This window comes from Drosophila sulfurigaster, chromosome 2R, assembly GCF_023558435.1.
Source record: "Drosophila sulfurigaster albostrigata strain 15112-1811.04 chromosome 2R, ASM2355843v2, whole genome shotgun sequence".
Lineage (NCBI taxonomy): Eukaryota > Metazoa > Arthropoda > Insecta > Diptera > Drosophilidae > Drosophila > Drosophila sulfurigaster.
Window position 1 is genome coordinate 32992222 of NC_084882.1, and position 15509 is coordinate 33007730.

General features: G+C 41.4%; 3 protein-coding genes across 4 annotated transcripts; 1 reads left to right on the forward strand and 2 right to left on the reverse strand.

Annotated features, from left to right (window-relative positions):
• Window positions 1-10: 10 nt before the first annotated feature.
• On the reverse strand, window positions 11-2524 carry LOC133837280 (neurofilament heavy polypeptide). The gene is made up of 4 exons (XM_062267977.1): window positions 1861-2524; window positions 1028-1808; window positions 892-963; window positions 11-832 (listed from the first exon to the last, which is right to left on the reverse strand). The coding sequence occupies exons 1-4, from the start codon at window positions 2374-2376 to the stop codon at window positions 177-179; spliced, it is 2025 nt and encodes a 674-aa protein (XP_062123961.1). The 5' UTR covers window positions 2377-2524; the 3' UTR covers window positions 11-176.
• A 767-nt stretch (window positions 2525-3291) lies between these two features.
• LOC133837277 (ankyrin repeat and sterile alpha motif domain-containing protein 1B) lies at window positions 3292-9184 on the reverse strand. Its single transcript, XM_062267974.1, is given in 10 exon segments — window positions 3292-3603; window positions 3662-3793; window positions 3851-4087; window positions 4154-4959; window positions 5852-6123; window positions 6617-6767; window positions 6833-7463; window positions 7466-7622; window positions 8488-8611; window positions 9001-9184. Coding segments are annotated over 9 exon segments (2598 nt in total). The 5' UTR covers window positions 8592-8611; window positions 9001-9184; the 3' UTR covers window positions 3292-3495.
• Window positions 9185-9538: 354 nt separating this feature from the next.
• Window positions 9539-14652, forward strand: LOC133836354 (prolyl 3-hydroxylase sudestada1-like). Of its 2 annotated transcripts, XM_062266800.1 has the most exons (7): window positions 9545-9711; window positions 11892-11982; window positions 12700-12839; window positions 12902-13099; window positions 13156-13350; window positions 13406-14020; window positions 14086-14652. In XM_062266800.1, the coding sequence occupies exons 1-7, from the start codon at window positions 9654-9656 to the stop codon at window positions 14397-14399; spliced, it is 1611 nt and encodes a 536-aa protein (XP_062122784.1). In that variant the 5' UTR covers window positions 9545-9653; the 3' UTR covers window positions 14400-14652. The 2 variants fall into 2 exon arrangements, with proteins under 2 accessions (XP_062122783.1, XP_062122784.1); XM_062266799.1 differs by lacking the exons at window positions 11892-11982; window positions 12700-12839; window positions 12902-13099; ... (1 more) ...; window positions 13406-14020; window positions 14086-14652 and adding an exon at window positions 9951-11808 and having other exon boundaries at window positions 9539-9711.
• The last annotated feature ends 857 nt before the right edge of the window (window positions 14653-15509 follow it).

Here is a 15509-nt window from a genome sequence, read left to right on the forward strand (position 1 = left end):
TCAAATTGCATTGTTGGTAAAATGAAAATGTATTTATTTAAAGTTAAGTATGATAATAATTGCCTTTTTGTCTTAGCAAAGGTGGTAGATAACTCTTTAACAGACCACCCAAAATTAGAAATGTTATAAAACGTACACAATTAGTTTAAATATGACAACAATATGAATAAAGAGTTTTAAGATTTGTTTTCGTTCATCTGTCGACGATGCTCCATTTGGAGCTCAAAGCGACGATTCGAACGAACGCCACGGATTAGATCGCTTCGGTTCTCCTTGGTTGTGCGACCCTTGAACATTTCCATATGCCGCTTGCGACGTTCTTCCAATTTATTTTTCACAATTGCTGAAGCAGCCATTGCAGGCTTTTTAGCAGCGCTGCTTGGAACAACGCTAGTAGCTGCTTTTGTGATGATCTTGGGCTTTGTGGCCGCCGGTTTGGTCAACAAAGGCAAGCGAGATGATGTCACCACTTGTTGTGGCTGTACAACCATAATATTGCGTGGCGTGGGCAGCTTCCTTTTCCTCTCCGCTTCCTCAGGCTTCATTGGCGTCATCAACGTGCCGATATTCTTTATAGCTTTTGGACGTGCTTCTTCTGAGGTCAATTTGCTGCTATTTGTTGGCAACTTCTTGGCTGAAGAGTTGCCTGGTATTAGCTTCTTGGCCGAGGATGTCAGCTCCTTGGCACGCACCGCCTTGCGCTCAATGTGATCCACCAGAGACTCCATTTTGCTAAAGTGCTTCTGATGTATGGCCGCAAAATTGGGCAATTTAGTGCGCGCTTTCAATTTAACAGGCATCGGCGATGGTGCCTTGGTTACGCCATAGAACTCTATGAATGAAAATTGTGTTAGATCAAGAAAATTAGGAGAGTATTCTTGAGATGCTTACTTGGCAGGGGAATCTTACTGTTGTTAATAGGAGCGTCCACAGACTTAGAGCGTTTGCGGCGCCGTGTGACATCTAGAAGAAAAGAGGGAAGCGGTTAAAAATGTTTTATAATTAAAGCTAAAAATGTTTCACTTACGACTGAAATTGGCTTCCTCCCAGCGCTTGTCAATGTCGCTGACTGTGGACACTTCGATGGGACTGTAAAAGGAGACAGTTTTTGTCTGCTCATGTGTTAGATCACAGACAGACTTGGAACGTCTGCTGCTGCGAGAAGCGTCTGCATTCAAGATCTTTTTCTTGATGGTGCTCTTCACATCGGTGAAATTAAGATTCATCTTTGATGTGGACTTGAATGGTGTGGGAAACTTGTATGCCTTCGACTTGCTGCTCTTCGGTGTACCCATCGGCTTCAAGATCGTTGTGTTCTCATCATTCTCATCGGTCAAAACCACTTTAATGCCAACCTCTGGCGACATTTGTAACGTGGGCATTTCAATATCCAAGAACTGCGAGTGTGGCAACTCATCAGGTTGTTTTTCTGGTGATTCTTCGATCTCGAAGGTTCTGTTTTGCTCCTCGGCAGGATCTTCATCGTCGAGCACAATTAACGAAGGCATTTCCTCGACATCATCATCGTCCCGCTTGACGACCTCATCTTGTTTTTTCAGTGGAGACAAACCCAGATCATTCATGACCTCCGCAGTAACTCCAGCGGGCAGAACTTCCAGGGATTGATCGAGGCAGACTTCATGAACAGTTGAAGGCATTACAATTACTTCAGCTGTATGAACAGTTAAAGTTTCTGCTGCTTCGAGAGCAGTTGAAGCTTTTTCTTCACCTGCAACTTCATCTGTTCCTTCATCTTCGGGGAAAGTCTCTAGTACAGCTTCGGTGACAGCTTCAGGTTTTTTCTTCCACTTCAACTTCAGGAACAATTACAGCTGTTTCTTCTTCCTCAACTTCGATCACTTCAACTTCAGGAACAATTGCAGCTGTTTCTTCTTCCTCAACTTCGATAACATTTGCAGCTTTGACTACCACTTCAGCTTCTATTTCCAAAGTTGCATCTTTAGATGCTGCTGTTGTCGCATTGGATTGCTTCTTAGCTGATGGCACCAGCTCAACAGTAGGTTCCTCGATTTCCTCCTTCTCTTCGATAACAGTTGCAGCTTTGACTGCCTCTTCAGCTTCTATTTCCAAAGTTGCATCTGCAACTTTAGATGCAGCTTTTGTTGCACTGGATTGCTTCTTAGCTGATGGCACCAACTCAGCAGTAGGTACCTCGATTTCCTCCTTTTCCTTATCCTCTGCATTATCTTCATCAGCAGCTTCAGTTGCCTGTTCTTCCTCCTGCTGCAATTTTGCTTTTTTTGTTTGCCGTTCGCTTTGCTTTGCGGCCGCGCTTGCGCGCAGCACGACCAACTTCGGCAGCTTGCCACTTGTGGGTCTCCTCCTCAGCAGCAGCCTCAGTTTCGACATCAGCATCGATAACTGTTTTATTGTTGTTATCCTTGCGTGCTGAACGCATTAAATTATTTTCGATAATGTCCTCATAGTCCATGGGAGGACGAACGCTTTTGCGCGCACTGCGCCGTGGCGTCTCGCTGAGCAGCCGCATTGATGTTGATGCATTTGGCGTTTTCGGTTGCAGCTCCTCATCGCAGGATTTCAAACGCGTAGCTCGGCGTGTGTGCTTTGCCACTGGCGTATTGGTAAGCGACTCCTGTGGACAGGCGTCCTTTTCGGTTGCTGTAGCCAATAATTGTTATTAGTTAACAGCACACATTTCTTTGCACGCATTATTTACCTGACTTCACTTCCATTTTTAACTTGAGTTTGTGTAATTTTAGAGCGTCTTTTTATCTTTTTTTTTCTTCGTTGCGTTTAAAATTTACTTTAAAACTGCGGGAATGTTAATTAACATGCGTCATTCTAGAATTAGAGAATCATCGATAACACTATCGATGCAACGATTTTGTTAAACTTCGATATTTTATGGCATAGCTATGGTTATTAAGCTAAATAGATGAATTATTAGTTTTAATGAATTAAGACTTATTTTCCTTAAAAAAGAGCTTTATTAAGATGTTTTATTTAACAACTGTGTGGAAAACAAAAAATTTAAAGATAATATACACCAAAGTACAGAAATAACATTTTGGTATATTTCAATGGCGCGTCACTTTAAAAATCTTGTAATTGTATATTAAGAAAGATAACAAAATGGACGGAGTAAAAGGTTTTTTCTTACCATTAAGTCAGCTTATTCTCCTACTGATCAGATTTCCGTCAAGAAACAGTGACTTTCGGAAAATTGGAAACCAAAGAGACTACGTTCCATTAAGCATCGATGCTGACGTTTATATACTCGATAATATTAACAACAAATGCTCAAAGTAATATCGAAAAATCAGTTATCGTTCGATATTTTTTCTCGATTTATTGAAAAATTCAAATTTGAAAAAAACAATACTATACAAAATGCTAAACCATTTGAAATAATGATAGATAAATGACAATGGCATCAAAGACTAGTAAGTCAAATATACATTCAAATGAAAATATGAATTAATGGCATCATGTATTTGTTTGTGGCACATGAAATTAGCACTCATCATTCGGCACCGAGGTTGAGCTCTGTCTGCTTAAAGCCAGTTGATAGGCCACCTCAAAAGCTTGGCCCAACGTCAGAATTATCTCATTAGCCAATTCCTGCAATTCAGATGATTATAAATAATATTCTTATTGTATATTAGAATGAATAACAAACCAAATTGTCGACCATAAAGACATGGCAATAATGCAGATCCTGCTCTTTGGTGATATAGGCAAAATAGCGCATGTCCTCGGCATCCTGGCAGACACAATTGATATTCTCAATATCGTGCGAACAGATGGCAGTCTAAGAAAGGAATGACAATGTTAATAATGCGTTTAAAAATCAGTTTAAATCGCGCACCTTTGAGTCGTGATCTATGAACTTGACGCCCAGGCAGGAAGCAGCAATGTCCACTTTCAGACGCGTCTGCAGATTGGCAGCCTTGAGATACTTTGTGGACGTGGTGCAGTTCTCCAGCAGAGTAATATCGCTAACACTAGAGCCCGGCTTTAGATTCTCATCGATCTTGAGCTTCTGTATTGACTTGCGCGCTGAAATTGTGCCCTGCAAATGTCGGATGACTGTCGATCCCAGATACTATAAAGGATAAGAGAAGTTTAGAAATGAAATCACGAAATATAGTTTAGTTTCTTCGGTACTCACAAACACCGAGTAGCGTATTTCGCCATAGACCAACGTGTAAGGCGAATGACACCAATGCGAAGCAGGACTCGGCGATTTGCCCAGCAAAAGATCGGCAGGATTCCGGATGTGCAGCGACTGGCGAGGATCAGTTTCCGCTTCCGCTTTGCCACCATTGGACAACTCTGTCACTGATATGGGCTCCTCGCTAGACTCTCGCTGCTGTTCCACAGTCGACACCTCATTGCCAATGTGCTCGAAAATGGTGTCGATCTCAGCCCAAACACGTGAAGCGCTAAAATCCTCTCCAGTTGCGGAATAACGCTGCTTGGACAGGCTGCGTCGCTGGTTATTAAGTGCATTCACCGAACGCACCATGCTGGGCGATCGCAAGCCTTCGCGGGGCACTGAGACTCCACGTCCATCGACCACATCGGGCGCCAAATTCAAAGTGGATCCTTTGAAGAGACCCGCAAATGGCATATCGCCCACGAATTCTTCCACCTGATGGTCTGAAGAGCAAAATGAGTTCGAGTTGGAATCGCTGGGCAAGCGTGGCGACACCGGCTGCATGTAATTGAAGATGGTGGCTTCCGCTTCGACGACTGTGGGCGGCGGATAATCGGGCGTGGGCGAATGGCGATTGATTTTCATGTTATTGTTGCTATCAATGTGATTGGTGGGCGTGTCACAGTCCATTGGCGTCGCCCGCGGCTTCAGATTGACATAGTCACAATCATTGGTGTTCGCTCTATGACGTGGCATCGGCACCGGAGATTGCAGCGTCATTTCCACGTACTGCGTGATCGGTCTGTGCAAACGGGCAGCTGTCAAAGCAAATGAAATTCACGTTAATGAAATTTAAGACAAGTTAAAATAAACTGCAATCGAGTTAGCTTAAAGATATCTGCTACATAGATAAACTAATATAGATACATTAAATTGCAACTGAGAGTGGAAATCATACTATGATTAAAAGCAGCTGTCAAAGCAAACGAAATTCAATTTCATGAAATTTGAGACAAGGTACACAAAACTGCAATCGAGTTTGCTCGACTTCAAGATACTTGCTAAAAATTTGAAGCTAATAAAGATACATTAAATTGCAACTAAGAGTGCAAATCTTACTATGATATAGTATAATACCAATATACTATAATTTACTTATATAATTTTATACTATACAGAAAAATAAAATTGCAGTTAAGATTAATATTGGAACTATGAATTAAATTAGGATCTTTTGAACACCTTTCAAAATTTACACTTTGAAGCTTTTAGCATATAATTTAATTTTTGTAACTTTAAGATAATAGAAATTACTTCAAAGTTGTATTAATGCAACATTTAATTTTACCAACTTGACTTTTTAACTTTGTTCTTCGCTAACTTTAAAATGTTTTTGAATGATTTCTAGAATTTCAGCAGTGAAACAATTTAATTTGTTTGATTTAGGCTGAACATATGTATGTAGATATATGATATGCTTGAAACAATAAGAAGTGACGTCTTTGTCTTTCATAGCTCTTTCTAAGAACTAGTTGTTTAAACGAATGGTCAGGCAGAAAGACCAACAGACCTAATTCACTTTATAGTCCGAGTATAAACATATACAAATAATAAAAATTGCCTGCTATCATTGCAATTAATTTATCTTTAGTTTCTACGTCATCTTTAGCAGATATCACAATAAAATAGGAATGACTCATTATTGCTTACAGCTGCTGTGGATACTCGCTGGTTCCTCGCTGCTCGAGTTGCCCTTCATCATATTGATATACTCATACGATCGCGATGGAATCGAGCCGTTGGAAAAGTTGTTGGCCGTCTGCAGCAAGGCGCTTTGATAGGGCTGCTTGTAGACGGGTTTGTAGCTGGTCCACAGCTCTTGGCTGCTGTGTATGGCATCCATATCGTTGACAGACTTTTGATACTTGATCGGCTTCATTTCCAGATAGTTCGCCGGCGGTTTGATATAGTTGTCCAGCGAGCTTAAAGAGTGCGAGAGTCCGATTTGTGGATCGAGCTTTCTATATAGTTTGGTTGTTGTTGTTGTTGTTGTAGTTGGTTGGTTAGACGGCGAGGCGAAGTGGGGTGGTAGGAGTTAGCATATAATATTGAAGAGAGAGATATAAATAAATAAGAACCAGACCCGTTATATCAAGGCGTACCAACCACAGACACAATCTGATGATGAGTGCAGGCAGAAGAAGTGAGTGCAAAGTGCGTGCGTATGATGAGAATATGCGTGTGTGTGTGTGTGTGTGAGTGTGAGTGCGGTGCAAGTTGACTGGGAAAAAGTGGTGAATGCGATCCATGTGGAATGAGTGTTGATCTTGAGCTGGGCCAACAATTAGTTGCTGCTTTGCGCTATGGTTAATTAAGGTCACACAATTACAACATATATGTGTATGTATGTATGTATATACGACTACATCGAAAGCGTGACATAGGCGTGGCGTGGGCGTGTGCTTAGGTTCTTACTTCCTCAGCTTCAATGGATCATTTAGCTTCGTTTGCTTCTGCCTTTGAGCGTTCTTTTCGAACAAACGCTTCGGCAACGAGTGCGTGCTATGCTCTTCCCCATCCAACGACAGTTTATTGACCAGCTGCGCCTCCGCCAACTGCTTAAATTCTGGAAGCAAATTAAGAAGGCATTACTAGAGACATTCATTTAATTACTTTTTTATGGCTACAAACCGTTGATGACCGCAACAATTTCGTAGGTGACATGCGGCGGATAGTCGCCCAATATTTCGAGTGCTGTTCGTCCGTTGCCATCCTGTGCATTGATGTCGATGCCAGCCTTGAGCAGTGTCACCACCACCGACTTCTTGCCACACAGCGCTGCCTCATGCAACGCGCTGCCCGCATGCGTCAGTATGTTGACATCGACGCCAGCATTGAGCAGCGTTTCCACCACCTTCTTGTGGCCATTGCGACTGGCCAAATGCAGGCAAGAGTGTGTAAAAATGTGCTTAGTGGGCGTGACAGCAAACTGCGACGAATAGCCAAGCAACTCGGCCATATCCTCCTCGTTGAAGCGACGATAATGCGCTATCAGATCAGGATCGACACGCAGCAATGTTTGCACCACTTGAAGGCGACCAAATTGGGCAGCGAGATCCAAAGCGGTTTGAAAACTATTGTTGCGTATATTCGGATCAGCGCCAAAGGACAACAGAATAGCCACGACGGTGTTGTGTCCATGCTGGGCACCCGAGTGCAGCGGCGTCTCGTTCTCAATGGTCTGAGCATTGGGATTCGCTGGCACCGGTGAGTTAAAGAGCAGCATCTTTACAATCTCCTGGTGACCCGCCCAGGAGGCGAGAGAAACAGCGGCGTCGATCCTCTAATATCGGGCACATCGATCTGAGCATTGTGTGAGAGCAGAAGACGCACAATGCTGCTGTGTCCATTGAGACAGGCGTGATGAAGGGCAGTGTAACCGTTGACATCTTGGCAATTGATGTTGGGACTGCGACGGAAGCTGCCAAAGAAGATCAACAAATGAGTAACAAGCATTGGAAAATAAAGTGCGGTATAATGTGAAATTAAGTGACTCAATAATTAACTTGAACCTTACAGATAATTGAAGTTCTGTTGTAGTTCTTAAAGTTGATTTTTATTAATCACATTTTTATTGCTCAATTTTGAGTGTCAAAGAAGTCGGAACGATTTTATCTCTTAATTCTAAACTATATATTATGTTAACCATTATTGTTATAAGTTTTATGATGAGAATTATATAGTTTTTTCTCTCAAAGATAAGTATTAATTTTAGTTTGATTAAATTTTAAATCATAGTCATTATATTTAAAATGTGTGATGTAATTTTATAAATATTAAACCTTTATCATGATCATTATAATGATTAATCATTCAAATCAAAGCAATTGTTATGATCAAATTACGAAATTAAAACGTTTGTTTATAGAAATTTCTGGGACTTGCGTAAATAATACTCCACAGTGAATAAATAACTTTCAATAATATATTTAAATTAGTTCTTTGTAAATATTTTAGAACAATATGAAATAATATCGGCAAAACCGCAATTTATGCTTAATATTTTATGCTTAGTTTCACTGATAAGAAAGATAAATAAATAAGAGTTTATGATTCAATTCTTTTTGATCAACAATAATGATATTTGTGTCATATTAATAATATTAATCATCATTCAAATCATTGCAATAATACTTTAAAACTTATAAACTTCAAAATCATAATTAAGATATTAACAATTAGTTGCAAATTATAGCTTTCGTTGTAATAAATATTGTTCAAAGACACTTTCTATTTCATTGAAATTTCACCGCTTTTGTTTTCACTGTTTTCATTTGCTCACTCACCTGGACAAAGGTCCATGTCGCTTGGCCGTTAGTTCCAGCAGCTTGCCAACGATTTTGATGTCGCCTTTGCGAGCCGCTTCCAATAAATGTTGATCCTTCCCCATTTCGGCTGAGAAGTGGCGATCTAATTGTTCAGGAAATGCACGAAATAAATTTAAAGCATGAGTATACGCATGAGATCATACTACAACCCACTAAGCAACACCCCGCCCACGCCCTGTGCATGAGTCTCCTCACCATCATCATCAGGTGGCAATCAGCTGTTTGCCGCAACGGTTCTCGTTCCAGATCACACAGACACGCACACACACTGATACACAGACACCTGCAGCGCACATTCCGATGGCACGCACACACACACACACTAGTCAGTGTTTGTTTTCATAAACGTGTTGTTTTTAGGGCCTACTCTTCCAAGGTCATCGCACGGCATTGCCACCCAAACTCACCCAAAATAGTTCGAACTTCTTAATTTTATTTATTATGCTCACTCTCTCTCTCTTTCGCACTCACCTTATATCCAGCTCGTCGCCTGTTATGCTGTAATAGCTTATAACTGTCGTATTTGCATTCTTAAGTATATTATTGACTGTTCTTCTTATGGGATTGCTAAATGATTGATGAGCTTAAATGCTATTGTTTGTTTTTTTGTGCGCGAGAATCTGGAACCACCTCACCAGCCACCAGCCCAAGTAATAATAAATTGGATATGGAGAAAACATCGATGACACTATCGATCAACGTTTTTGAACTAGTTTAAATATAGAAATTTGGGGGGTGGCTCATTTTATTATATTAGGCAACTGATATACATTTGTTTTTAAAAGGTTACACATTACATGAGTTTAGATATTTTGTTTAAAATAAAACCAGACAACTACTCAAAGATATTTACAATATTTTTTCCACCTTATTATTCTAATTGGAAATAAAACGATCTCTTTGCTGTTAAGCGCATGTAAACAGAGTGCTCACTTTTGCGCTCTCTCACAATTGCGTGTTATCGATACTAAGCATTAGCAGTGGCGTTGCGATGATTTTAAAAACATCGATAGATAGATAGCATCGATGCTCCTCCACCACTACTTCAGACGCTCGCTCATGATTTTCATTTGATTAATTTTTGTTAAAAATTTAAATTTAATACAACAAACAGCGAACGAAATATGGAGAAGTGCAGTCCATTGAAGGCCAAGCGAAAAGATAAATTAGACAACAATGAAGGTAAGTGACTGAAGCATGTGTAACTGATTAAAACTCAAGCGTTAAAATTGTGCCGGCACAACGAGTGTGAGTCTCATAAAATGATAAAAGAAAAGAGAGACGCAGCAGCGAAAAGTGTGTGTGCTCGTGTTAAAAAGTGTGCGTCAATGTTAAGCGCGGCCATAAATTAAGATTTAAGGTATGACCCCCTTTAAAATTGTGTGCTTAATGCAATGTCATTCATTGTGTTGCCCTTGCAGACAAACTACAACACGAGGATGCAGCTGCCGCCGTCAGCGACGACGAAGCGCCACAAAAGAAGCTGGCGCGCCTAAGCGATGGAGCATCACTGGATGCAGACGATACAGGAGCTGCAGGCGATAACGACGCGGACTTGGCGTTGAATGGCGCTTATCAGAAAAAGGATGTGACGCAATGGCTGCAGACAGCGTGGTCCACAAAGCAGGCGACGCAACCCGCACGTGATGATAAAACCGGCGCACAAATCTACAGTGAACCCTTTCAAATTTGCCTGCTACCCGAGCTGCTGACACAGGGACGCACGCAGGCTCTAGTGCACGAGATGATCAACAAAGTGCACTGGTCACGCAAGCAAATGGATCTCTATGAGTTCTATCAGAGCACCGATCTGTCGAACATGGCAGAGTGCCACTTGCTTACCAATTTCCTGCAGCTGCTGCGCAAACAAGTGCGTCCATGGTTGGAAGAGGTCACCGGACTGAAGCTAGACTATGTCTCTGCCTCCTGCAGCATGTATACGTGTGGTGACTATTTACTGGTGCACGATGATCTGCTTAAGGATCGGCAAATCGCCTTTATCTACTATCTATCGCCGTGGGAGGGCGCGGAGGAGTGGAGCGAAGAACAAGGCGGCTGTTTGGAGATCTTTTCAAGCGATGAACAATGCTTTCCACAGTTTCCGGTGCAGCGCAAAATTGCGCCCAAGAACAATCAGTTTGCATTCTTTAAAGTTGGTGCACGTTCCTTTCACCAGGTGGGCGAGGTAACCACCTTTGATTATCCGCGCCTCACCATCAACGGCTGGTTCCATGGCGCCACCAACGAAGCCTTTGTGGCGGACTCTTCCCGCGCTTTTCCACGCCTCAGTTACCTGCAACCGGACATCAACAATAGACCCAAACTAGGCCTCCTGCTGAACGATGTCTATCTAAAGGCGGCAACTTGCCGCAGCATACAGAAACGCATCGAGGAAAACTCGGAGATTTGCCTCTACGAATTCTTTAAACGCGAAAAGTTCGAGCTGGCACGCGCTCAACTTCTGAACGATGAAACACTGAGCTGGCGACGCCAAGGACCCGCAAATGCGCACAACTACGAGGTGCTGGATCTGAGCACCGCCAAGGGAACAGTGGAGGAACTGCTGCAACTGTTTCGCAGCAATGCAATGTTCCATTTGCTGCGTGATTTTACCGACCTGGATCTGTATGGCGTCGATGCCATCACACCCACCTGCAGCGTTGAACTGCAGCGCTGGTCGCATGGAAATTACACAGTGCTGGGCGATGGGTTGGTCAGCGAGGACAACACTTTGGATTTGGTTTACTATCTGAATGCAGCCGAGGGCGCTGCTGTGATAACATATCTCTCGCCAGAGGTTGAGCAGCGTTCAGCGGCTGTGGAAAATGGCCAAAATGTCAGTGGCGATGCGGAGCAAACTCTGGACGAAGTGGAGGAGGAGGAAGAAGAGTGCCATGATGATTCCGTACTGTTGACCATCACACCCGTTGATAATGCTTTGAACATTGTCTATCGCTGTGAAGGCACCACAAAGTTCACGAAATACGTGTCCCGCAACACGCCGCTGGACAAAGGGCCTGTCTTTGTTATTTCGTGCAGCTACAAGGAGTAAATCCAATCTGAAACTATGCCGCCGATGCCACACGTACAAGCCACAAATTTTGTTGTTAGACTGGCAAATGCACAAACCCCCAGATTTGTAGCTTTGTTTAGCTGAAAAGAAACTTGCATTATACATTTGTAAATGTTGATTGTATACAAAACAAAAAATAAACACAAAAAAATACAAAAATCTAAAAAGCGCAATAAAATTATGTATAAAAAGACGCAAAAGAAAAACGTGATTTGTAATTGTTCTTGAACTCGTTTAATTAGTTTTATGCAAATGTAGTTTTAATTTGATTTCTATCGTTTAATTACAGACAAATATCGCATTGCGGCAACGATCGCCTTCATTGTCGTCATCGTGGGGATCGGCGTGCCCATGTGGTGGAAGACAACGACAGTCTACAGGTGAGCATCAGCTTAATTGGCTTATCATTTAGATTTGACAGTTGATATTTTACTAAAAGTACTATATTTATTATTAAGACAAATTTTCTTTGCTTTGTTCAAAAAGATTTTGAATCTGATACTATTTTTCATATTTTATTCTTAATAAGATAATTAATTGTTTAATTTACTTTTTATAGTTAACTTTGAAAAATAATTGTAGGTTCTTTATTATTCATAAATGATGAATATCTTATGCGTGCAAATTGTCATTCATTTAAATTTGAATTTATTCTCTACATTTTTTTGCCACTTTTTATTACTGCATTCAAAATTGCAATTAATTGTTTTTACTGATATAGTTGTCATTAAAAGGTGAATAATTCATTATTTATAATTGGTTAATAATAGTTTTTTAATATTTGTAAATAATTTAATGTGTATTTATGCAACTTTGTTAGCTATTAATTATACCCGCTTTCTTAGTTGCTTTGGCTGACAATCCGGTATATTTAGGACTCTATGGTATATTCTGAATGTATTCAAATAGATGTTATGGTATTGTTAGTATTTTTACATATAAATTCGGTATATTTTTAAATGAATACCGCACTGTTTAGCTTTTATTTAAAATGGGTAGCGGGTTTCTCTTTCTTTCTTTCTTAAGATTAATTAAATTGTTTTGACTACTATGGATGCTAGAATATAAGTAACTTATTAATAACTATTTATTTACAGAGTCAACTTGCCATCTTCGGCTATATTGCGCCTCAGCGAGCAGCCCATCAAAGCTGCTGTTCATGTGGGCATTCATACACACAATCCTGAGCGAGCTCAGCTGCTAATCAGTGAGCTGGAAGCAGAGTTCAAGAACAGCAGTAAGTGTATTAAGAAAGCATGCCATAATTTATATCTATAATTGCTTAAACCTTTTCTTAAGCTACCTGGCTCGTTCAGTTCAACTATTTGCCCAGCTCTGACAAAACAGCTAATGCTCATTCGCCAGCTGTGTTGGAGAAGCTGCTGCTGCAGCAACATCCGCTAAGCGTAGGCGACTTTGTGTTCATTGAGTGGCCCAAGTTGGAGGAAGAGCTGCTGCTGACCACAGAGCGTTCAGCTTTGATGCGCAGCGATGTCAGTAAGTAGTTGGCAAAGAAATCATACTCTACAATTACTAATAACAATTCGCTTTAGGTTCCAAGAAGATCTTGCAGCTGTTGCACCTGAAAGTGCTGCAAACGCATCGCATCAATCAAATACTGACCACAGATGAACGCTTGGGCGTCAAAGCTGAGGCACCACAGCCAGCCTATGATGTGATTGTCTCCGTGCTGAATCCCAAACCAAGATTAACACATGCCAAATGGAATGTGGCATTGGCAGCGCAGAGTAAAAAGCTACTATCATATATTTATATACTAAACTAATGTAAATTCTTTTGTAGCTTACATTGAACCTTTTCTTGCGCAAATTTCGGACATATCCAACTACACAGTGCGCACGCAGTGGAAATATCGTGTCTCTATTGAAGCAGAGCTGAAGCAAGTGCGCGACAAAACCAATTTGGGACGTCATTATGCACTCCAAGAATCAGCTTTGCCGCATTTGTTGACTTCTATAGCTCAGAATCTGAGTGCTAGCATTACGGATAAACCCGTCATCAATCTGGTTGTGTATATACCACCTTGCAACACGGCGCCGTTGCACATTTACAACAACAGCGTGATGTTGACCAAGAATGGCGTCGACGCATTCATTTCGCCACCTTGGGGCGGCTTCATCATTGCCAATCCACCGGAGCATGTGTGCTTGAGCTATTTGAATGTGGAGCCACCGGTGGATTACTATGTGAACACCAACGACAACATGCAGGTGATGTTGGATCAGCTGCACAAACTCCTAGACATAAGCAGCGAAGTGCAATTGGCAGGCGTCAAGACTGTGGACATTGAGCAGCTGGCGCCGCGTCGCTGGGAATACGAATCGTATATGCGACGCAGCGCGATTCGGCACATTGCCACGGCCAGCAGTACGCTGGAGAGCCTCATTAAGTTGCTGGGTAATATGCCAAATTAGTCGCTTAATTAGCGCACACTTTTCATGCTCTGCTTGCTTTACTCGTAGATCAAATCAGTTACATTGTGATTGACGACAAGGTGGGCACCGCCATCACCAATTCGTATGGTGACATCTTGGCTGCCAAGGTCGCGCTGTTGGAGCATCGTCTGCTGGATGCCTCGGCGCTGGCGAAGCGCGCTTTTGTGGCCTCGGAGCGTGGCTTCTTCGATGCCAGTTTGCTGGCGCAGTTGTACTTTCCCGACGAGCAGAAGTATGCCATCTATATACCACTCTTCCTGCCCGTCATGGTGCCCGTGCTCAGTTCGTTCAACATGCTGCGCAAATTGTTGCAACGCGGACGGAAGGAAAAGCAGCAGTGAACTCAACGCAAGCGAAGCGCAACCAAATGATCTTTTATAAATTACAAACTCTAAAACCGTCTTAATTAAAACCATTAAGAACATTTTTGCTTGTCAAGGTTATCAATTATTTATTTCGATTCCGTTTCCGTGCTCCCATTATTATCGCTTTTTATTGGGCTCCACAGTGTGCTCGGTTGAGCCCAAATTGTACATCGCTGCACAGATAATGTAAGCAAACAGAATGCGCAGCCACATGATGATGATCTTCCTGGTCTCCGCAAAACAATTTTCCACCCAAAAAAAAAAACAGAAAAAAATCACTTTTAACAATTTTGATCGCTAAATCAAAAGCGATTTTTCGATGCCAAAACAACAAGACAAATTGACAATTGACTTCACAGCACACTTGATGTCTTATTGTTTTGTTTACTGTTGCTGCTTGCTGGAGGTGCGATACCGTTGCCGCAATTTGATGTCAGGGCTGAGATCCACGCTGAGCAAAAGCTGTGCCACGCCACGCCACTCCACTCCACGCACCCCCTTGGGGCAAGCTCTCTGCGTAAGCTCAGCGTGTGAACGCGCATAGGTCAGCATAGGCAGATGCTGCCTGATAACTTGCAATTCGCAGACAACACGAAAGTTTAATACTCTATCCATAATTTGCAGTTGGCTATGGATGAGTAAACAAGTAAGAAAGCTATAAAAGCGGTATTCATTTTAAAATAAACCAAATTAATATACCGCAAAAATACCAAAGACTATATTTGGTATATGGATATAGTACTACATTCAATATATACCATAAAGTGCAAAATATACCAGATTGGCAAAGCAACTTAGACCCGATTGCAGTTGGAGTGTTTTGCAACCAAGATTTAAGGAATCATAATGCCTATAGTTATTATTGTCATTAGCAGAAATTGTGACTCTAGCTTCAAATTATGCTTATCAAGTGCTGTCAAAAAATAATGGTAAACTTTAAACTAAAAAAAAAATTGTTAATATATTTAATGAAGAGTTATTTAGTTCAAAATGATCAAATAAGAAAATTATAATTTATTCAGTCTTTTACTAATTTGATTTAGTTTTCTTTTGCTATTTAAAATCTGCATAACTTTTATTCATTTT